This window comes from Perognathus longimembris, chromosome 17 (assembly GCF_023159225.1).
Source record: "Perognathus longimembris pacificus isolate PPM17 chromosome 17, ASM2315922v1, whole genome shotgun sequence".
In the NCBI taxonomy this organism is placed as follows: Eukaryota; Metazoa; Chordata; class Mammalia; order Rodentia; family Heteromyidae; genus Perognathus; species Perognathus longimembris.
In genome coordinates, this window is record NC_063177.1 from 21,171,034 (window position 1) to 21,193,721 (window position 22,688).

The window sequence follows — 22,688 nt, forward strand, 5'->3', positions numbered from 1 at the left end:
GTCTAGCCTTAAGTTTTTTGGCACAGAAAGCAACATGGAATCATGTTGTGATAATTAATCCAGCTGAGAAGTACATAAGTTTGTCATCTAACAATGAAAGTTTCTGCATGTATTTTTATTTATGGCTTCCTCAAAAGTATAAACAAAGTATTAAAGAATATGGAGCTGAGCACCAGTGGCTCACATCTGTAATCCTAGCTACTCAGAAGGCTGAGATCTGAGGATCGCACTTCAAAAGCAGCCTAGACAGGATATTCTGTAAGACTCTCATCTCCAATTAACCACCAGAAAACCGAAGTGGTACTGTGGCTCAAAATAGTACAGCATTGAGCAATGGTTAGCCTTGAGCAAAAGAGCTCAGGGGCAGAGCCCAAGCCCTGAGTTCAAGCCCCATGACTGACAAAAAAGAAAAAGAAACAGTAGTGGGCCCATAGCAGAGTAAAGAAACCAATTAACTTGGAAACTGAACCTGCGATAGTAAACTATACATAACAATAATATATAAGAAAATGTACAAGTAAACAAATCTATGTATGTGGAAAATGACTATATATACATACACACAATTTGTAGCAATACCAATTTCCTATTTTTGATACTATACAATTTTATAAAATATAATCATTGGAGAAATGTAGGTAAGAGCTACACCAACCTTACTGTATTATCTTGTGACTTCTAGTGAGCCTATAGTTACTTCAAAATAAAACTAGTGACAAACATGTAAAACATCAAATTATAAGAAAGTCATGGTACTGTTGTAAAAATATGAAATAAAATTAATGCATGGTTAGTACATACTACACAGTAGATTTATCTGAAATTTTTGAGTTGTACCATATTTAATTACACAAACAAAACTGCATCTGTGTTGCATATACACACTTGTTATAAATCTGGCTTTAAAGGGATCCCTAGGGATGCAGTCCCATCTGTTCTTTGACTCTCCAGTCAGTGAGATCACATTTTGGTTGCAGTCAGTCTTCTCACAGAACAAAGGGAATGCTGCCGCCTCAGACAGCCACACACTGTGAGCTCCCTGCAGGCTGGAGGCAGAGCTCCTCACGTCCTCTGGACCATGCTGCTAGTGACAGTCAAAGCAGCAACCGTGTCATCACCTTCACCAGCAAAACCAGTCCTCCCAGCTGGTACTCAGGGCACCAGGGGTGGCAGCAAAGTGATGGCACAGTTTCCAGGCAGCCAACCATCATGGGCTTTTCTTTGGGCAGGCCTAGGCTAGAGGCTTAGGGATCTCTGTGTCCATGGCATAAATCTGAATGAGGTCAGATACAATGCTATCAATGATTGGCTTGGTAAGGTCTTCACTAAACACTTGCCACCATTGCTTTTCAGCCTCCTCCTCCGCAGGCACTTCTACTCCATAGACCTGTAGGGCCAAATAGAGTACAGCCACAGCCAGGTGCTGGGGCTGGAAGCGAAGGCACAGCCCCCCATGGTAGCTGTCTCTCAGCAAGGCCCAGGCCACAATGGTGACGGGGGTCCGCTGCCAGCTGTACCGATTCAGCCAGTGTTTGAGGGCCATCAGGTAGTGGAGCAGGTACTTGTGTGGGTGCTGGAAGGAGACCTGGAAGCGCAGAGCCCTCAGCACCAGGAGCTCACACTGTACGACACTGTCCCGGAGCTCCCAGAAGCGCGAGTCCAGCTCCAAGGGCTCGCTACCCGGGTGGAAGTAGCTGTTGGATACATTGATGATGTCGCGGATTCGCAGGTGCTGCTCCTCCACCTTGCCGGCCAAGTAAATGGACGACATGGCAACCAGGTAAGGGTCATAAGCGTCCAGGCTGATCTCGCGGAAGAACTTGTGGTAGATGGTGCAGGCAGTGGCGATGGGAATGGACCGCATGGCTAGTTTGACCCCTGCCTCCATGATGAACCTTGTCACTCGGAAGTGCACCCTGGGCTCCAGCCCTGCCGCCCCTCCAGAGGTGTCTGAGTGAGGGGTCTCCATGAGGCCACCACGAAGCCCCAGGACCCTCTTCCCAAAAGAAGTAGCGACTGGGCACACCAAGACCAGTTCCAGGGGTCTTTAAAGGCTCTGTGCTGTCACTACACTGACATAAGCCACACCATGGCAGAATCTTTCATTATTTTTGGGGTTTTTTTTGCAGTGCAGTGTTGAGGTGATGGGAACTAAACCCAGGGCATCAGCTAGACTAGGCAAATGCTCTACCTCTGAGCCACATCCCTAGCCCAGTGATTTACATTGTATTATAAGACACTAACATTTTAAAAAGCTAAAAAAAGTTAAAAAGAAAAAAAAACAAGCTTATACCCTTTAAAATGAATAATTCTGCTTCCAGCAATCTAAGGAGTTTATCCTAAAGAGCTAAAATTTCATGAGAGCAAATACTGGAACCAACCTAAATGCCATTACAGGGAAAATGAGAGATTATAAAAGAAGCAGGCTGTTAATATAGCCATAAAATAGGTACAAGGACTTGGTAATGGTAATTCTTTTCCTTTTAAAGCTACCAACAGACTGTAATGTTTCTGTTACATAAACAAAAATGTGAAGACAACATGTAAAAAATGGGCTCAGGAAAAAAATAAGGAAATACACAGCAGTGTTATTAGCAGCTAGGGGCCCTCAATCAAGTCTTTCATCCTATGACACACTCACTCACTTCCTGATAGAGTTTCTGGCACTCAGGATGAAAGCGCAGAGCGCGAAGAAAGAGCTGTCTTGCACTTTCAGAAGACAAGCGATCTTCCATTTCCCATTTGGCTGCCATAATCCACAAAGCTATAAGAGAAAACACATGAGACATCACTCAAAAATTAATCAAGCTAGGCAAGCAACACCAATGCTCCCACTGGTGTGGAGGAGGGGCATGCAGAGAGCTGGGGAGGGGTGGTGTTTTTGTTTTTTAGCCAGTACTGGGGCTTGGATTCAGGGCCTGAGCCACTATCCCTGGCTTCTTTTTCTTTTGCTCAAGGCTAGCACTCTACCACTTGAGCCACAGCACCACTTCTGGCCTTTTCTATATACGTAGCGCTCAGGAATCGAACCCAGGGCTTCATGTATGTGAGGCAAGCACTATTCCCAGCCGCAGAGAGTCTCTAACTGCAAATTTTCATTCTAGAGTTTTCAAAGCAAATAGGCAAATGTAAACATAAGTTCATTCTAAATGATGGATATGTAAATGCCTGTGATTATTTCATCAGAGCTAAAGCCAACATACAATTTTAACTTAACTACAATGTTTATTCTTCTAGTTTTAGTATTTAATTGCTTCTTATAAAACCACAGACTAAGAGATTCCGTACATTGGAATGTCAAATAATTTTAATACTCTTTTCTCTTGTTCTTCTCATGTCTTTATTTTTTCTTACTCTCTACAAATTTCCTCAGTTCTTTTTTTTTTTTTGTCGGCCACAGAGCTTAAACTCAGGGGGCCTGGGTGCTCTTTTGCTCAAGGCTAGCACTCTGCCACTTTGAGACAGAGTTCCACTTCTGATTTTGGGTTTTTTGTGGTTTTTTTCGACTATGGGGCTTCTGGGCCTGGGCACTGTCCCTAAGCGATTCAGCTCAAGGATACTGCTCTACCAAGTGAGCCACAGTGCCACTTCCAGTTTTCTGCTGATTAACTGGAGATAAGATTCTTATAGACTTTCCTGTTCCAGCTGGCTTTAAACTACAATCTCAGCCTCCTGAGTAGCTAGAATTATAGGTATGAGCCACAGCACCCCACAAAATTCCATATTCTTTCAAATTTTAATTCCCTTAGTACCAAAACTAAAGGCACTTAAAAGTTCATAAAATTATGCTATTTCTGCCAGGCACTGGTGGCTCACACATAATTTTAGCTACCGAGAAGCTAAGCTCTGAGAATCACAACTTGAACCACCTGGGCAGAAAAGTCTGTAAGGCTCCAGTCTCCAGTTAATTACCCCCCACCACACATACACACACAAAAAAAAAAAAAAACTGAAATTCAACTATGGCTTAAGGGGTAGAGCATTAGCCTTAACCAAAAAAGCTCAAGGAGAGCCCCCAGGCCCTGAGTACAAAAAAAGAAATCATATGCAGTGTGTGTATTTATGTATATGTATATATATATATATTATACTTATGAACATATGTGTATATGCATACACACGTATATGTGTATATGTATGTGTGTGTGTGTACATATAAATGATTAGTCAGGCACTGGTGGGTCATGCCTGTAATCCTAGCTGTTCAGAAGGCTGAGTTCTGAAGATCATGATCTATAGCCAGCCTGGGCAGGACAGTGCATGAGAACCTTATTTCTAATTAATCAGAAGAAAACTGAAGTAGCCCTGTAACTCCAAGTGGTAGTAGAGCTCTAGCATGGAGCAAAAGAGCTCAGGGACAGCACGCAGGCCCCAAGTTAAAGCCCCACAATTGACACTGACACACTCTCTCTGTATATACATATATATGAAATAAATTTACTATTAAATTACACTTAGACACTGACACACTCTCTCTGTATATACATATATGAAATAAATTTACTATTAAATTACACTTAATTAAATATAATTAAGTTCTACTTAGCTTTATAAGAAAACTCAGTTTTATATATTTCTGTATGCCTAAATAACTGTAGGTCTATGTAAAGTGTGTGTGTGCGTGCGTGCGTGCATGTGTGTGTGTATTCCACCCCCCCCCCCATCCTCCCTGGGTCCTGGGGCTTGAATTCAGGGCCTGGGCACTGTCCTTGAGCTTCTTTTGCTCAAGGCTAGGCACGTTACCACTTGAGCCACAGCACTACTTCCAGCTTTTTTTTTGTTTATATGGTACGAGGAATTGAACCCAGGACTTCATGCATGCTATGCAAGCACGCTACCACTAAGTCATATATTCCCAGCCCTATATAAAGAATATTTGACTTCCTTCTCCACATTTTTCTTTCTGATGAAATTCAAGATTACCCAAAGTTCCAAAATTTCCATAAAGAGTCTGTCTCTTTTGTTTGACTTCTGTCATACCAACACACAGATTTAAAAGTATTAAAATATCAGTAACATTTATACATCTCAGAATCAGGGAAATAAAAGAGAAGCCTCTCCCTCTCTCTTTTGCCAGTCCTGGAGCTTGGACTCGGGTCTGAGCACTGTCCCTGGCTTCTTTTTGCTCGAGGATAGCACTCTACCTCGAGTCACAGTGCCACTTCTGGCTTTTTCTGTTTATGTGATACTGAGGAATCAAACCAGAGCTTTGTGCATGCTAGGCAAGCACTCTACCACTAAGCCACGTTCCAAGCCAACCCTTTTTCTCATAAAGCATGATTACCAAGCAGGCACCAGTGGCTCACATTTGTAATCCTAGCTTCTCAAGAGCTGAGCTCTGAGGACTGAAAAATCAAAGCCATCCTAACAGAAAAATTCTCAAGACTTCATTAATCAACAAAAAGCTGGGCTAAGAAGTGGCGCTGTGACTCTGGTGGTAGAGAGCTAGCCTTGAGCACAAAAAGCTGGGCTAGAGGTGTGCCAAGTGGTAGAGTACCAGCCATTAGGAAAAAAAACTAAGAGAGAGCACAAAGCCTTTGAGTTCAAGCTCCATCAAAAAAAAAAAAAAAAGTATTTTGTGCCAATCAATTTTCAAAATCCATTAATATTGTCAACCTTAAGTTTTAGGTTTATCTTTTCTGTTGTTGTTTATACCAGTACTGGGTCTGTAAGTCAGGACCTTGCACTCTCCCTTAGCTTTTTCGCTCAAGGATGGCACCCTACCACCTGAGCCACAGCTCCACTTCTTTTTGCTCATTAATTAGACATAAGAAGCTCTAAATTTGTCTGCCCAGGCTGGCTTTGAACTATAATCCTTAGATCTCAGCCTCCTGAGTAGCTAGGATTACAGGCTTGAGTAACCAGCTTCCAGTCTCCTCAAATTTCACTGCCTCCAACAAAATTGACCTTTCAAGGAATGGTCTATTTATTTTCCATTAAGCCAAACAAAATAATAGTGCTTTTTGTCTATAGATACAAGACTTGGTCATCTACTGGCTGCAGTAAGTATGGATAAGTTAACCAGCAGCTATTCAAGAACAGAAACCACTGAGACAAATTATATAAGCTCAAACCCATCAAAAACAGTGTTGTAAGCACTAATCCCCTTGGGCTCAAGTAAGATGAATTCCAAAATGGCTTGACTCTAGAAAAAAACTCAAGGATTTCACCATACCTGGCTTGTTTGAATGAATGGCCAACATGGCAGAGAATATCTTGCTAAGTTGAGCTTTGGTACCCTGTAAAAGATGGAGAAAATTTTCTACTTTTATACAGTGAAATCATTGCTATTAATCTATAAGGAACATGAACTGCGCCCTCACTGACTATAAATTCACTGGGGCCAGAGCTGGAGTCTGGTGCAAGTAGTAGAGTGCTTGTTCAGCAAGCACAAGGCCCCATTATATACTACCCTCTGCCTTCCCCAACCCCCACAAAAAAATAAAAATTCAGTGAGCAAGATCTGCTGTTGTTCAGGACACACCAATAAAAGCAGACATACTTGTAGTATTCTTCTACCTAAAGTCACTAAACACGTCTACTACCTTTAAATTTTTTCAATTTTACTACACAAATATGTGTAAAAATGATTTTCTTGTCAACTGACTTGAGCCATTTATATAGTCACTCAGGTATATAAATGTTTTACTCAAGTTCAGCCTCAGCCTTCTTGGGTTCCTTTCCCATTTCTTAGCCAACTCTGGGAAAACAGAGTCCAGTAATGAAGCAGCAAACAAAGGGGAAAGAAAACATAGTTCTACTCACCCATTTCTTACAAAAAACTACATAGGACAGCCAAAGTTGCACATCATCCTGCAAGAAAAACACAATGGTAAGCTGCCTGGCCTTGACCTTTATATACAATACACCTTTGCAATAATTTACTTTGTTGCCAACATAATCAAGTTTCAGAAGATCCCATATGTTACCATGGGCCTATGGAACCACAATAATTCAATCTGACTCTCGGATTTCCCATATTTATGGAATTGTAACTCCTGTGTATAACTCCTTAATGAGCAAATAAATAAATGAAACAAAAGAAAATTAAATACTTAAAAAAAAGTAAAGTCGGGGCTGGGAATATGGTCTAGTGGCAAGAGTGTTTGCCTCGTATACAAGGAGCCCTGGGTTCAATTCCTCAGCACCACATATATAGAAAATGGCTAGAAGTGGCGCTGTAGCTCAAGTGTCAGAGTGCCAGCCTTGAGCAAAAAAAAGAAGCCAGGGACAGTGCTCAGGCCCTGAGTTCAAGCCCCAGGACTGGCAAAAAAAAAAAAAAAGTAAAGTCTACTTCCACGTGAGACTTAAAGAACTGAGACTAAGGTACTGTGCCTATCTAGTCATTCCTAGTCTTCAGTGTACTTCCCTTCTCAGTAATACCCAAGGGTCTCCCAGGTCCTTAAACTTTAATAATGTGCCAAACACACTGTTCTCAGCACCAACTTCATAAAATAACAACAAAGTTATGAGCTTGATTTTCTTCATAGTCTATGGCTTAAAAAATGTTCCAGGGGGCTGGGGATATGGCCTAGTGGCAAGAGTGCTTGTCTCTTATAATGAGGCCCTGGGTTCAATTCCCCAGCAGCACATATGCAGAAAATGGCCAGAAGTGGCACTGCGGCTCAAGTGGTAGAGTACTAGCCTTGAGCAAAAAGAGCCAGGGACAGTGCTCAGGCCCTGAGTCCAAGCCCCAGAACTGGCAAAAAAAAAAATGTTCCAGGGGCTGGGAATGTGGCTTAGTGGTAAAGTGCTTGCCTACCATACATGAAGCCCTGGGTTCAATTCCTCAGCACCACATAAATGGAAAAGGCAAGAATTGATGCTGTGACTCACGTGGTAGAGTGCTAGCTTTGAGCAAAAGAAGCCAGGGACAGTGCTTAGGTCCCAAGTTCATGTACCAGGACTGGCAAAAAAGAAGCTCCAAAGCCAGGCACCAGTAGCTCATACCTAGCTAATCAAGAGACTAAAATCTGAGGATTGTCATTCAGAAACATCCAGGGCAGGAAAGTCTTTTGAGACTTTTATCACTATTAAGCTACAAAATAAGCTAGAAGAGGCTGGGAATATGGCCTAGTGGCAAGAGTACTTGCCTCGTATACAGGAAGCCCTGGATTCGATTCCCCAGCACCACATATATAGGAAACGGCCAGAAGTGGCACTGTGGCTCAGTGGCAGAGTGCTAGCCTTGAGCACTTGAGTGCTCAGGCCCTGAGTTGAAGGCCCAGGACTGGCCAAAAATAAATAAAAATAAATAAATAAGCTAGAAGTTGAGCTGTGGTTAAAGTGCTCAAGGGCAAAAGAAGCTCAAGGACAGTGCCCAGACCTGGAGTTTCACTCCAGGACTAGCACAAAAAGAAATGTTCCGGGCTGAGATGTAGATCAATGGCAAAGCGCTTGCCTAGCAAGTACAACATCCTGGGTCCAATTCTCAATACCAAAAAAGAAAAGACAAAAAAAATAATAATAATACAGTTAAAAATTAAAAAAAAAAAAAAAGAAATGTTCCAGGCTGGGAATATGGCCTAGTGGTAAAGTGCTCGCCTCTTGAGATACATGAAGCCCTGGGTTCAATTCCTCAGCACCACATAATATAAAGCCAGAAGTGGCGGTGTGGTGCAAGTGGTAGAGTGCTAGCGTTGAGCAAAAAGAAGCACAGTGCTCAGGCCTTGAGTTCAAGCCCCAGGACTAGAAAGAAAAAAAAAAAGAAGAAGAAATGTTCTAAGCAATGACATAATTATTCAAATAGGCATTAAGATACCTAAGATAGAAACAGAAGATAATGCATTTGAATATCCAAGTCATTCTGTGATCACTTACTTTCCACTTTGCTGAAGCACGCCCAAAGACCCCATATATCCGTTGTACAATTGAATGTTCAATCTCATCCTTCTTAAATGAATATCTGATGCGCTAAAAGGGGAGAAAAGTTCAATTCCCAGTACCAAAAATAACAAAACAAAGTGGGACAAAAAAACAGAGTCAGTTTAATGATATTTATTCAAAATAGCCTTCCTGAGAGGAAGCCTTACTTACATAACTATAACACCCCACCCCCATTCATCACCTTTACAATAACTTTTTTTTTTTTAAAGCCAAGTGTCAGTGTCTCATACCTGTAATCCTAGCTACTCAGGAGGCTAAGATCTGAGGATCCAGTTCAAAGCCAGACTGAGCAGGAAAGTCTATGAGACTCTTATCTCCAATTAACCACAAGAAAACCATAAGTGGTACTGTGGGGCTGGGAATACGGCCTAGTGGCAAGAGTGCTTGCCTCGTATACATGAAGCCCTAGGTTCAATTCCCCAGCACCACATAAATAGAAAACGGCCAGAAATGGCGCTGTGGCTCAAGTGGCAGAGCGCTAGCCTTGAGCAAAAAGCCAGGGACAGTGCTCAGACCCTGAGTCCAAGGCCAAAAAAAAAAAAAAAGACCCAGAAGTAGCACTGTGGCTCAAGTGGTAGAGCACTAGCTAGCCTTGAGCTGAAGAGCTCAGGGACAGCACTGAGGTCCAGAGGTTCAAGCCCCACAGCCAACAACAACAAATATAGCCTTCCCACTTGGTCATTTAACTGTACTGGCAATGGCTGCAAGCATGACTCATATGGTAGAGCACCTACCTAGCAAAGCAAGCATGGGTTCATATCCCAGCAACACCAAAATAATGTGTTTTTTTACATTTTTAAAAAAAGGGGCTGGGAATATGGCCTAGTGGTAAAGTGCTCGCCTCATATACCTGAAGCCCTGGGTTCCATTCCTCAGCACCACATATATAGAAAAAAAAAAGCCAGAAGTGGCGCTATGGCTCAAGAGGTACAGTACTAGCCTTGAGCAAAAAAGAAGCCAGGGATAGTGCTCAGACCCTGAGTCCACACCCCAGGACTGGCAACAAAAACAAAACAAATTTTTTTTAAAAAGTACTAACAAAGAAAGCAAATGATTACAAATAGCCATTATGAGCACCATACATTTATTCTCTCAAATATAAGTGCTAGCTATGCAACTACCTATTTACTTATATATTTTTTCTAACCTCTAAAAAGTCATCTACTTACTGCTCTTCTTCGCTGGATCAGCTCCAAAAGATTAATTTCATACTGTGGAAGAAAAACATACAAAGAAATATAAGCAAGAAAAACTACAACCTTGTAAACATAGAAAATGATCACAAAAAAGACAAAATTGAACATAATTCACTACCAATAAGCAGAATTTATAATAAATTTCCCTAATTCACTGAAAATTCACCTTACATCTGTAATATTTATAAGTATATACAGAATCATGAACAGTACAGACACAGAAAGGGAGAGGGAGGGAGGGATGGAGGGATGGAGGGAGGGGAGAATCTTAGAGCACATCTTTCCAAGTTGACTTACAGACCTTCCAATATCTATGGTCAAATTCTCACTTCTCTCTCTTGTTCCCCAAGAGCAACTCTCTTGCTGAAACCCTAATTACACATTGTGTCTGACAGATTAGGATATACTAACCAATAAGATGAAAGAGTTTCATTTGTCAAGGACTAAAGCCCAGTGAGCAAAACAACTCCCAATAAACATCTCTAATTCTGATTTATATATACTTTATGTGTGTATGTGTGATGTATGACATATATATGTAATCAATAATTCTAATCAGCCAAGCACTGGTGGCTCACACCTATTAACCTAGCTATTCAGGAGACTGAGATCTGAGGATAGAAGTTCAATGCCAGCCCAGGCAGAAAAGTCCCAGTGAGACTCTTTCTCCAATTAACCACTCAAACACTGGAAGTGGAGCAGTGGCTGAAGTGGTAGAGTGCTAGCCTTGAGCACAAAGAGGCTCAGGGACAGCGCCCAGGCATTGAGTTCAAGCCCCATGACCAACAACAACAAAAACCTAATCAATCCTGATGTCTTTTATCAACAATTATGAAATTCTACAGAAATGTTAGCCTCACAATCTTCTAATTTCCATTTGTCAAGGGATTGAAGAGTAATAAAATAATTCACTTACTTGGACATAATTGATAAAGTCTTCTTTGAAAAGGGCTCTTCTCTGTATTTTGTATTCTAGATCAGAAGCCTTCTTAATGATGGCCCTGAGGAGAAAAATCACTTATATTTCTTTCTTTTTTCTTTTTTTTGTACTGGGGATCAAACCCATGACATTGCACTTGCTAGTCAAGTGCTTTGCACTGAGCTACATCCCAGCCCAGGTGTAGCCCAGGCTGGTCTCGAACTTGTGATCCTCCTGCCTCATCTTCCTTGTTGATTACTGGCGTGTGTCACTACGGCCAGCTTAAATTTCAACACTTAATGAGTTGTGAGTGGTGGCACACATCTGTAATTCCAGCCTGTAGGAAGATAGCAAATTGGAGACCATCCTGGCTACGTGGCAAAACCCTGTCCCAATGAACCAAAAAAAAATTGGACCAGAGGTACAGCAAATGGCAGCATGCTTGCCTAGCAGACAGAAGATCCTGAGTTTCAAACTCTAGTACTGCCATGAACAAAAGAATGAATGAAAGAATAAATGGAAATAAGATATAATTTTTATTTATTTATTTTGATGCTGGTCCTGGAAGCCGGCTTGAACTCAGCAAGGCCTGAGAGCACTGTCCCTTAGCTTTTGTGCTCAATGTTAGTACTCTACCACTTTGAGCCACAGCAGCATTTCCAGCTTTTTAATAGTTAATTTGGAGATAAATTCTAATGGACTTTCCTGCCTGGGTTGGCTTTGAACCTCAATCCTCAGATTGCAGCCTCCTGAGTAGCTAGGATTACAGGCATTGGCACCTGGCCCAAGCTACATTTGAAATAGCAAAAGTTAAACTTAGGCTTAAGATTTTTGTTTTATGGATTTTCCTTTGGTAGCACAGGGTTTGAACTTAGGACCTTGTGCTTCCTAGGCAGGAACTCTACCACTTTAACTGTGCCCTCAGCCTTTTCTGCTCTATTTTATGAATAGATCTCACATTTTTGCCTAGGCCAGACTGAGCCACAACCATCCTTTTAGGCTTTCTGGGTAGCTAGGATGACAGGTATGTGTCACAGCACCCAACTTCTACTGGCTAAGAACCAATAAAACTTTTTTGCCCAGGGCTAAGAATGTGGCTTAGTGGTAGAGTGCCTGCCTAGCATGCATGAAGCCCTGGGTTTGATTCCTCACTACCACATAAATAGAAAAAGTTAGAAGTGGCACTGTGGCTCAAGTGATAAAGTGCTAGTCTTCAGTAAAAAAAGCTCAGGGATAGTGCCCAGGCCCTGAGTTCAAGCCCCAGGATTGGCACAAAAAAAAAATGTTTTTGCCCAAGCTCCACTGCCCAAGTAGATAGGATTATAGGTATGAATCTCCATACCTGGCTAGGTTTTGTCTGTCCATTTGTTGGAGTTTTTTTGCCAGTCCTGGGGCCTGGACTCAGGGCCTGAGTGAGCACTGTCCCTGGCTTCTTTTTGCTCAAGGCTAGCACTCTGCCACTTGAGCCACAGCGCCACTTCTGGCCATTTTCTGTATATGTGGTGCTGGGGAATTGAACCTAGGGTGTCATGTATACAAGGCAATCACTCTTGCCACTAGGCCATATCCCCAGCCCCTTGTTGGAGTTTTGTAATTATATTTTTATTATATTTATGTTGGGTATTTTAAGTTTTTCATACACTTAAAACATGTATTTACTAAAACCTAATTCCCAACCACATTGATCTTGTCATAGTGAGACAAGCATTCTCTTACATGATTACTTCTGTGCTCTCAAGAGCATCAATTTATTTTGAACTTTCAGGAAAATCACCTTAATTGCCAGGATCACTTAAACTGCCGCCAGTATAAAGCATAATGTATATGCTTTACATTATTTGTACATAACAATTTGTATGTAATTTGAATAAAGATGTATTTTCTTCCAAATACAGATCACATAGGAGTTTGTCTTGTTTTGTTTTCTACATTCTCTGGGATCAAACCTAGGGCCTTGCCCATCCTGGACAAGCTATTGAGCTACATCTCCAACTCCCCACTGTTTTTGTGGTTAGCACTCTACCACTTGAGCCACAGTTCCACTCCAATTTTTTGGCAGTTAATTGGAGATAAGAATCTGACTTTACAGCCCAGGCTGGCTTTCACCAGCTATCCTCAGACCTCAGCCTCCTGGGAAGGATTTACAGCTGTGAGCCACTGGTGCCTAATTAAAAAAAGAAAACATACTCCCTACCTAAAAAGGCTCATTACTACAAAGGACTTACCCATCTTTAGTTAAAGAGTAAATGCATAAAATGTACATTAGAATGTAATACAAGAAAGCTTGATGCCAGTGGCTCATGCCTGTAATCCTCTCTACTTAGGGGGCTGAGATCTGAGGAGCCTAGTTCAGTGCCACCACAGGCGCAGGAAGTAGCGCTGTGGCCCAAATGGTAGAGGACAAGCCTTAACCAAAATGAAGCTCAGGGACAGCACCCAGGTCCTGAGTTCAAGCCCCAGGACCAACACAAAGGAAAATAATAACAATAATATTAATTTGACCCAAGATATTCCAGACAATCATATTTAGTAATGGTAACATTTATGGTGCACTTTTTTGGGGGGGTGAGGGGGCAGTCCTGGGGCTTGGACTCAGGGCCTGAGCACTGTCCCTGGCTTCTTTTTGCTCAAGGCTAGCACTCTGCCACTTGAGCCACAGCGCCACCTCTGGGCTTTTCTACACATATGGTGCGAAGGAATCGAACCCAGGGCTTCATGTGTACGAGACAAGCACTCTTGCCACTAGGCCATATTCCCAGACACTTTCTAAGAGTCCCACCGTTATACTGTGCTTCATTCACAAATATTTGATGTTCCCATTGCCACATTATTGCATCCAGTCATGTAAACTGAAGTTTCTCTCTCTCTCTCACACACACACACACACACACATACACACACGAAGATATTAAAATCAGAGCTGGGGGCGTGGATCAAGTGGTAGAGCGCCTTGCTAGGGAGCAGAAGGCCCACGCGCGATTCGATCCCCAATATCACCAAAAGAATCGTAAAAAATTACCCGCAACAAATGACTGAACGCCAGGCGCAGCAGTGTGTAGGCTGCGGGTGGCACTGGAAAAAGAATTACGCGGTGCTCCCGGGCGAGCGGAAGAAGAGTGGCCCGCAGCCGCAGGGCGGCGGCGGCGGCACTCGGCCCCGCATCTCCACGGCCCTGCTCTCCAAACCCAAACCGTGCCTTCTTCCGCACTCCCCACGCCGCCGTCGCCGCGCCCTCGCTCCCGCGGGGCCCGGGCCCCCCGGGTTGACCAGGACCCCACGCGCCTGCTCCGTGCAAGGGAGCAAGGCCTGGGACGGACGGGTCTCCGGGAGGTGGATGCCCATTTCACTCCGGCAGTCACTCTCCTCACCCCCCCCCCCCGCCAGGTGCTCCCGCCGCCCCGCCCGCAAGCACAGCCCCGCGACCTCCCCTCAGCCCGCCCCGGTTCTCCCGCTCCCCCGGCCCCTCTCACTTAATTTCCTTAGCGCTGAAAAGTCCAATGCGCTCCAGCTGTTCCAATTCGGGGATACGGTCTTCTATGCGTTCCTGGATTATCTCCGCCATGAGGTCGGAGCTCTATAACCCGCCGGGGAACCTCCGCCACTACCACCGACACGCGGCCGGCGCGGCCCACCTTCCAGGCGGGACACCCAGCCTTCGCGCTCACACGGACGGACGTCGCGTGCTACCGAGGTCCCGCCTTTTCCGCTTCCGCAGTCGAGGAAGACCGGTGGAGAACGCTGCCGCCTCCCTGTGGCTGACTGTGGGATTGCAACGATGACGCTCCACCCTCCGGGAGGGGAGGGAATAGAAGGCGGAGCTAAAAGAGGGCGTGGCGCCGGACCACTGGGATTGGGCAGGGGTGAGGAAGGGGTAGGGGAGGAGCGCCTCCGGATTTCAATCGGTTATCTGAAAAAGGCATCAAGTGCATTTTGTTGTTTTTGTTTTTGTTTTTGTTTTTTTTTGGCCAAGTATGATTTCGACTGAATGCAGATACCTTTTTTTTTTTTTTGCCAGTCCTAGGCTGTGAACTCAGGGCCTGAGCACTGTCCCTGGCTTCTTCCCGCTCAAGGCTAGCACTCTGCCACTTGAGCCACAGCGCCGCTTCTGGCCGTTTTCTGTATATGTGGTGCTGGGGAATCGAACCTAGGACCTTGTGTATCCGAGGCAGGCACTCTTGCCACTAGGCTATATCCCCAGCCCATCAAGTGCATTTTGTACTGGATATGGTCTATTTTTATTGTGCGCTCAGAACACGTCTTCATTTGCCTACACTGAGAACCTGAAAGTATTTCAAAGCTGATAGAGAATATCTTTCTTTATTACGGAACGTGATCATTTCACATCTTGAAATTCTGTAAACCAGGGCTGGGGATATGGCCTAGTGGCAAGAGAGCTTGCCTCCCATACATGAAGCCCTAGGTTCGATTCCCCAGCACCACATATACAGAAGACGGCCAGAGGGGCGCTGTGGCTCAAGTGGCAGAGTGCTATCCTTGAGCAAAAAGAAGCCAGGGACCAGTGCTCAGGCCCTGAGTCCAAGGCCCGGGACTGGCCAATAGAAAAAATAAAATAAAATAAAAAGACATTCTGTAAACCAGTGTCAAAACACAAGATGTTCAGCAGCCAACTAGTTACTCTCTGAATGGGTGGTTAACTTTAAAACGGTGAAAAATTTTATATTTAAATAATTATTCTGGCTATGTGGACAAGAGCATTTAAACACATAGTCCTGAGCAGATATATCAGACCCTATAGTCTCTTTCACAAGGGGAGATTTGGATAATGAGTATTGGAGAGTTTGTAAAATAATCTACAAGATATGGATAAACCTTTTTCACACTTCTACCCAAGCATTTCTAAGAAAACTGACATGTAAAGGGTAGGTACTGCTGGTATAGTTTCCAACCCTAAAAATAATAATGATGTGGTTCTGGAAGATAATAAAGTAAGTCAAAGCAGGAGATCTTGCTGGACCTGTTTATTTCAACATTCACATTAGCACCTTAGTCATCTGTGTGATTTATGAGTGGGGAATAGACTTAGTAATGAACAGAATTCCATTCTTTCCTTCCCGTCTTCCTTTCACATTTTGCCCCACTGGTCTCAAAACTCGGAGGAAGGCTGGCTTGGGCTTTCTCATCTCATTTTCTCAGCTACAAGACATGAAGGAAGTGAAAGAGAAATGCAAAACAAAGATGGAATTTCTTTACAATAAACAAAGATGTAATTTCTTTACGATAATAGTCTCTGGGACCTGTAGGAGAGAGGGTGACACTAGACAGTAAGGATGGAAATTTTTTTCCTGTTATTTTACTGCAGAGTTGAGAGTAATGCCTAGCATAAAATGAACATTCAATAAAGGAATAGTTGCAAACAGTCTTTAGGTCCCAGCAAGTCAGCAAGCTCTGACAGTCTGTAATCTTTTTTTATTTTTTGCCAGTCCTGGGCCTTGGACTCAGGGCCTGAGCACTGTCCCTGGCTTCTCTTTGCTCAAGGCTAGCACTCTGCCACTTGAGTCACAGCGCCACTTCTGGCCATTTTCTGTATATGTGGTGCTGGGGAATCGAACCCAGGGCTTCAAGTATACGAGGCAAGCACTCTTGCCACTAGGCCATATCCCCAGCCCCCAGACTGTAATCTTTCAAGGTAAAATGGATAGACACTTCAACAGGTAAACTCTTTATTTTTTAAATAATGTAAATCTCTTCCTCTCGCTTCTTTTGAAATTTAGCATTTATGTGTATCTTTTCCTAAGAATTATAAAGGAAATGATAAAGCCTCTTTTTTTCATACCTAATTTCATCATACTTAGCACTAGAACCCTCTATGTGCCCCACTACAATCTATACACTTTGTTCAAAGGCATTTATGAGCCACGCACTGTAATCCTAGCTACTTGGGAGGCTGAGATATGAGAACCATGGTTCTGAGCCACACTGGGCAGAAAAGACCATGAGATTGTTATTTCCTATTACCCAGCAAAAAGCTGGAAGTGAAGCTGTGGCTCAAGTAGTAAGATCACCATCTTAAATCAAAGCCAAGGAAGAGTGCAAGGCTCTGAGTCCAACCTCCAGTCCTGGCACTAAAAGAAGAAAAAATACATTTATGGGGCTGGGAATGTGGCCTAGAGGTAAAGTGCTCACCTCATATACATGAAGCCCTGGGTTCGATTCCTCTGCACCACATACATAGGAAAAAAAAAAAAAGCCAGAAGTGGCGCTGTGGCTCAAATGATAGAGTGTTAGCCTTGAGCAAAAAGAAGCCAGGGACAATGCTCGGGTACTGAGTCCAAGGCCCAGGACTGGCCCAAAAAAAAAAAAAAAAAAAAAAAAGTTGTTGTAGGGCTGGGGATATAGCCTAGTGGCAAGAGCACTTGCCTCGTATACATGAAGCCCTGGGTTCGATTCCCTAACACCACATATACAGAAAATAGCCAGAAGTGGCACTGTGACTCAAGTGGCAAAGTGCTAGCCTTGAGCAAAAAGAAGCCAGGGACAGTGCTCAGGCCCTGAGTCCAAGGCCCAGGACTGGCAAAAAAAGAAAAAAGTTGTTGTAAATATGTAGAAGTCTACTCCCTGAGGGAAACACTAAAAATTTGTTTACTCAGTGAAGTAATTCTTTAAGTAAAAAGAAAAAAATTAATGACTAGATTCCCCATCTTTTTTGTTTTTGTTGTTTAGTTATTTGTTTTTGTTTTTTGTTTTTTTTTTGTTGTTGTTGTTGTTCTGCTCTTGGGGCTTGAACTATGGGCCTGGGTACTGTCCCTGAAGTTTTTTGCTCAAGGCTAGTGCTCTACCATTTCGGCCACAGTTCCACTTCCAGCTTTTTATAGCTAATTGAAGTGTCTCACCCAGACTGGCTTTAAAACAAGATCCTCACATCTCAGCCTCCTGAGTAGCTAGGATTAAAGGATTACAGGTGGCTCACGCCACCTGCACCCAGCTACATTCTCTTGATATTTTGTGTGTGTGTGTCCTGGGGCTTGAGCCCCAACGCCACTTCTGGCTTTTTCTGCTTATGTGGTACTGAGAAATTGAACCCAGGGCTTCATGCATGCTAGGCAAGCACTCTACCATGAAGCCACATTCCCAGCCCCTTGATTTCATTTTTATCAACAGCTTCAATATCATTTTGATGACTGTGGTAGGGTCAGAAATATTGAGACAAAAGGAGGCATTTCCTTCTCTAAATGAACTTTGCCAAATTTTGCAATCTAGCCTACAATTCTTGGAGTATAATTTTCCCCTCACATTGTCAAGTAAGATTGATCCCAGAAAGATGTATCATGACCTTGGAAAAACATTCTTCTCTCCACAACAATGAAGCAAGCTCTCAGAGAAGGAGCAATGACAACCTTGAAAGACTTTGCCAGATGAACACTAAACAGATGTTTGCACATCAAGCTAAAACTAATATTCCTGCCTTCCAAAAACTTGACCATAAACTTCAAAGTCAACTTGAACTTTTCCTGGCAACTTACACATTTAAAGATTAAGTCACATTTAAAGATCAAGTTCATAGTGAGCTCAGTGGTTTAAAAACAGCAAAGAAAGAAATGATAGACTTGTTTTTTGGTATTATTATTCGATCAATAGAAGCACCTAATTTCGGAGATAATGAGAGACTCAGCACCTGGATTCCCCTCCCCCACTGTACCCCTTATTGGAAGTTCCCTGGTACCTTCTCCCACACACAGAGCCCTGGTAGACTTCAAAGTCGGCCACCAATGATAGACACAGAGGGGCCTTTGATCCCTAAAAAGATCAGAGCCGGCCCTTCCCTGGGAATGCAAAGTATCGGTACCTTTCAAACCTTTCATGTCATCTCATACTGCCAACCACAAAAGCTGAAAAGTTTGAGGTGACACACATTATGCACATTGAAATATTTGGAACCGGTAATTCACTGCTTTTGCTATTATTTATAGCTTTTTTTTTTTTTTACTTTTACAAAATGCAGTGGATAGTAAATCACTTCTGGCACATAGCCTTGTCAGCTTGCCAAATTTCAACTGCAGCGAGTTTTTATAGCTGAGTTAATAAGGCCTGAAAATGAGGAGACATATAATGGAAATAACGATATGGTCTTCAAGTGCAGGAATACAGGATGGCAGGGGCTAATAGGAGCTGTTTTTCAAAGTGTTTGCCCAGAATGGAATCTTCATGTTTTAAAGTTCTTTGAGTTTAAAACACACATAAATGGAAAAGGTTTCTTTTTATTTTTTCTTTTGCCAGCCCTGGGGCTTGCACTCAGGGCCTGAGCACTGTCCCTGGTTTCTTTTTGCTCAAGGCTAGCACTCTACCTCTTGAGCCACAGCACCACTTCCGGCTTTTTCTATATATATGGTGCTGAGGAATCAAACCCAGCGCTTCATGTATATGAGGCAAGCACTTTACCACTAGGCTATATTCCCAGCCCATTTTTCATTTTATTTTATTTTATTTTTTGCCAGTCTTGGGGTTTAAACCCAGGGCCTGAGCACTATCCCTGCCTTCTTTTTGCTCAAGGCTACTAGCACTCTACCACTTGAGCCACAGCGCCGTTTCTGGCCTTTTCTATATATGTGGTGCTGAAGAATCGAACCCAGGGTTTCATACATACAAGGCGAGCACTTTGCTACTAGGCCATATTCCCAGCCTGGGAAAAGGTTTCTTTTAAAGAATGAAAGACAATGCTATATCATTTCTTATGCGTTAAGTTACCATTTTTTGTAAACTAAAAAGAAAAAAGTTAAGGAAGGGAAAAAACCAAGAAAGTAGGAAAAATGAAAGAAAGAGAAAAGAAGAAAAAGGAAAAAAGAAGAGAAAAAGAAATGGAAGGAAGAAGGAGCTGGGAATGTGGCCTAGTCATAGAGTCCTTGCCTAGCATGCATGATGCCCTGTGTTCGATTCCTCAGCACCACATATATAGAAAAAAGCCAGAAGTGGCCCTATGGCTCAAGTGGTAGAGTGATAGCCTTGAGCAAAAAGAAGCCAGGGACAGTGCTCAGGCCCTGAGTTCAAGGCCCAGGACTGGCCAAAAGAAAAAAAAAAGAAAAAGAAAGGGAAGAAGAAGAGAGAGAAGGAGGATAGTAAAGGAGAAAGAAAAAGAGAGGAAGGAAGGAACCCAATAAGACAACAATATGGTTGCTTGGGTTTTTTAAAATCTACTATTGAAACAACCTGACATCTCCAAAAAAAAAACATTCTAAAATGATTACCTTCTAGGATGTGACCTGGCCAATGCCTGTGTGAATACATTCCATTAAAGCCATAGCTGATTAGCTACAATTGCTTTTTTACAGTTTGCCCAAGTTCTGATAGAAATTCAGTTCGAGCTTATGTAACTTTCAGATCTCTTTTGAGCAAAATACTTCATGGATATCACATTTGATGTTTACTGTTGAAAGGAATTTGGGAGGCAGTATCCATTTTGCTAAACTGAATTCTCACATCTGTTCCCATTCACGATCATAAGTGACAAGGAACATTCTTTGGCCTCTATCTCCTTCTGCCTTCCAATTAATTAGACCTGGACTGATTAGCCTTTGAGCCACATGCTCAGTCCTGAACTGTTGAAGCAGAGGTATGGTGTGTGTGTGTGTGTGTGTGTGTGTGTGTGTGTGTGTGTGTGTGTAACTATTCTATTCCAAAATGTCATGACTATTCCAAAAATGTCAGCTCTTTTATAGTCTCCTAGATGTGCCATGCTCTCTCAGCATACACTACTCTACGTCTGCAATGTCTCTTGCTCCACTCTTTACTGCTCATACTTGGTTCATTAAAAATAATAATAACAGGAATGGGAATATGGCCTAGTGGCAAGAGTGCTTGTCTCGTATACATAAAGCCCTGGGTTCGATTCCTCAGCACCACATATATAGAAAAGGCCAGAAGTGGTGCTGTCCAAACCCCAGAACTGGCAAAATAATAACAACAACTACTACAACAAAACTGGTCACTGGTGGCTCAGGCCTGTAATCCTAGCCAGTCAGGAGGCTGAGCTCTGAAGATCACAGTTCAAAGCCAGCCCAGGCAGGAAAGTCTGAGAGACTGTTATCTCCAATTAACCATCAAAAAAAGCTGGAAGTGGAGCTGTGGCTTATTAGGTCCATCTGGGAGGAATGCTCTCTTCCCTTTGTTCTCTCCTTTGTTCTCTTCCCGTATACCCTAGAAGTCCCCACCCACCACCTGTAACCCAGGCAGCCAGGCTGGGGGGTGGGGGGCAGTGGGAAGTCCCCTAGGCTCTGAGGTCATTTCCTCATCTTCTGAGGTCATCTCCTCATCAACTGTGGCCCCACTTCTTCCTCCCCCTCCCTATATAATCTCTCTCCTTCTCCTTACCCTGGCTTGCTCTGCAAACTGCCTTCCTTTGCTGGGCAGGCAGTTTATTTTCCCTCCAATAAACTCTTCTCTTCCTGACCCACACATGGCAGTCTCCTTTTGGCAAACGTTACATGGCTCAGGTAGCAGAGTGCTAGCCTTGAATGAAAAAGCTCAGGGACAGCATCCATGCCCCGGGTTCAAGCCCCAGGTCCAGCACAAAAAATAAATAAAAAGATCCTACATCCTGTACATCTCCTGTTAAAGGGTCACTCTCAGTGCATTATACACACAAAATCCTTCCCAAAGGAAGCTACTTTTCTTTCTTTCCACTTAGCCCCGGGCAGTCTGCCACTAGTGGTCAGACTACAAGTAAGGTCTTCACTCAAGGGCAACGATGCATGGCTGACCAAAAACCTGTAATATAACCTGTCATGGAAAGTTAAAATTAATTGAATCATCCTATTTAGACTCTATATTAAAAAGCAGAAGAAAGAACTGGAATGCAATTCAGGGGTAGATTTCTTGCCTAGCATATGTGAAATCCTGAGTTCAATCTCCTGTACTGCAAGAAAGCAAACAAACAAAAACGGGCTGAGACTGTCACTTAGCAGTAGAGTACTTGCCTAGCATGCATGAAGGCCTGGGTTCAATTCCTCAGCACCACATACACAGAAAAAGCCAGAAGTGGCTCAAGTGGTAGAGTGTTAGCCTTGAGCAAAAAGAAGCCAGGGACAGTGCTCAGGCCCTGAGTTCCAAGCCCTCAGGACTGGCCAAAAACAAAACAAACAAAAAGTAGGAAAATTGCATTATGAAGATTCCATGAGTTAGAGATAAAGAGTTGACAAAGCAAATGTGGGTTGTTTTGTTCTGTGTCGTTCTGAAGCTTGAATTCTGGGACCAGGGTACTGTCCTTGAGCTTTTTTTTCCCCTCAAGGCTAGGGCTCTACTACTTTGGCCACAGCTCTACTTCTGCTTTGTTTTGGTGGTTAATTGGAGATGAGACTCTCAGGAACTTTCCTGTCTGGGCAGGCTTTGAACCTTGATCCTCAGATCTCAGCTTCCTGAATAGCTGGGATTGCAGGAGGGAGCTGCTGGCACCAGGCAAAGATGCTTGCTTGGGTTCTGTTGTCTTGGTTTTGAGACAGAGCCCTTCTCATTAAATTGTCCATGCTAGTCTTATTTTATTTCTATTTATTTATTTATTTATTTATTTATTTATTTATTTATTTATTTTTGCCAGTCCTGGGCCTTGGACTCTGGACCTGAGCACTGACTTCTTTTTGCTCAAGGCTAGCACTCTGCCACTTGAGCCACAGCACTACTTCTGGCCGTTTTCTATATATGTGGTGCTGAAGAATCAAACCTAGGGCTTCATGTATATG

The 22,688-nt window shown here is 43.1% G+C and overlaps 2 protein-coding genes across 2 annotated transcripts in view; both read right to left on the reverse strand.

The window, feature by feature from the left end:
- Utp6 (UTP6 small subunit processome component) overlaps positions 1 to 14,671 on the reverse strand; it is a 34,891-nt gene extending 20,220 nt beyond the window's left edge. Inside the window, exons 1-7 of the mRNA XM_048365860.1 lie at positions 14,472 to 14,671; positions 10,999 to 11,083; positions 10,056 to 10,097; positions 8,821 to 8,913; positions 6,766 to 6,813; positions 6,176 to 6,239; positions 2,646 to 2,764 (exon numbers count right to left, since the gene is read on the reverse strand). Of these exons, the coding sequence (XP_048221817.1) occupies positions 2,646 to 2,764; positions 6,176 to 6,239; positions 6,766 to 6,813; positions 8,821 to 8,913; positions 10,056 to 10,097; positions 10,999 to 11,083; positions 14,472 to 14,563 (543 nt within the window). The 5' untranslated portion in view covers positions 14,564 to 14,671. The remainder of the gene's footprint in view (positions 1 to 2,645; positions 2,765 to 6,175; positions 6,240 to 6,765; positions 6,814 to 8,820; positions 8,914 to 10,055; positions 10,098 to 10,998; positions 11,084 to 14,471) is intronic.
- LOC125365655 (cyclin-Q-like) lies at positions 308 to 2,639 on the reverse strand. Its single transcript, XM_048365861.1, has one exon. The coding sequence runs from the start codon at positions 1,967 to 1,969 to the stop codon at positions 1,232 to 1,234; it is 738 nt and encodes a 245-aa protein (XP_048221818.1). The 5' UTR covers positions 1,970 to 2,639; the 3' UTR covers positions 308 to 1,231.
- Positions 14,672 to 22,688: the final 8,017 nt, after the last annotated feature.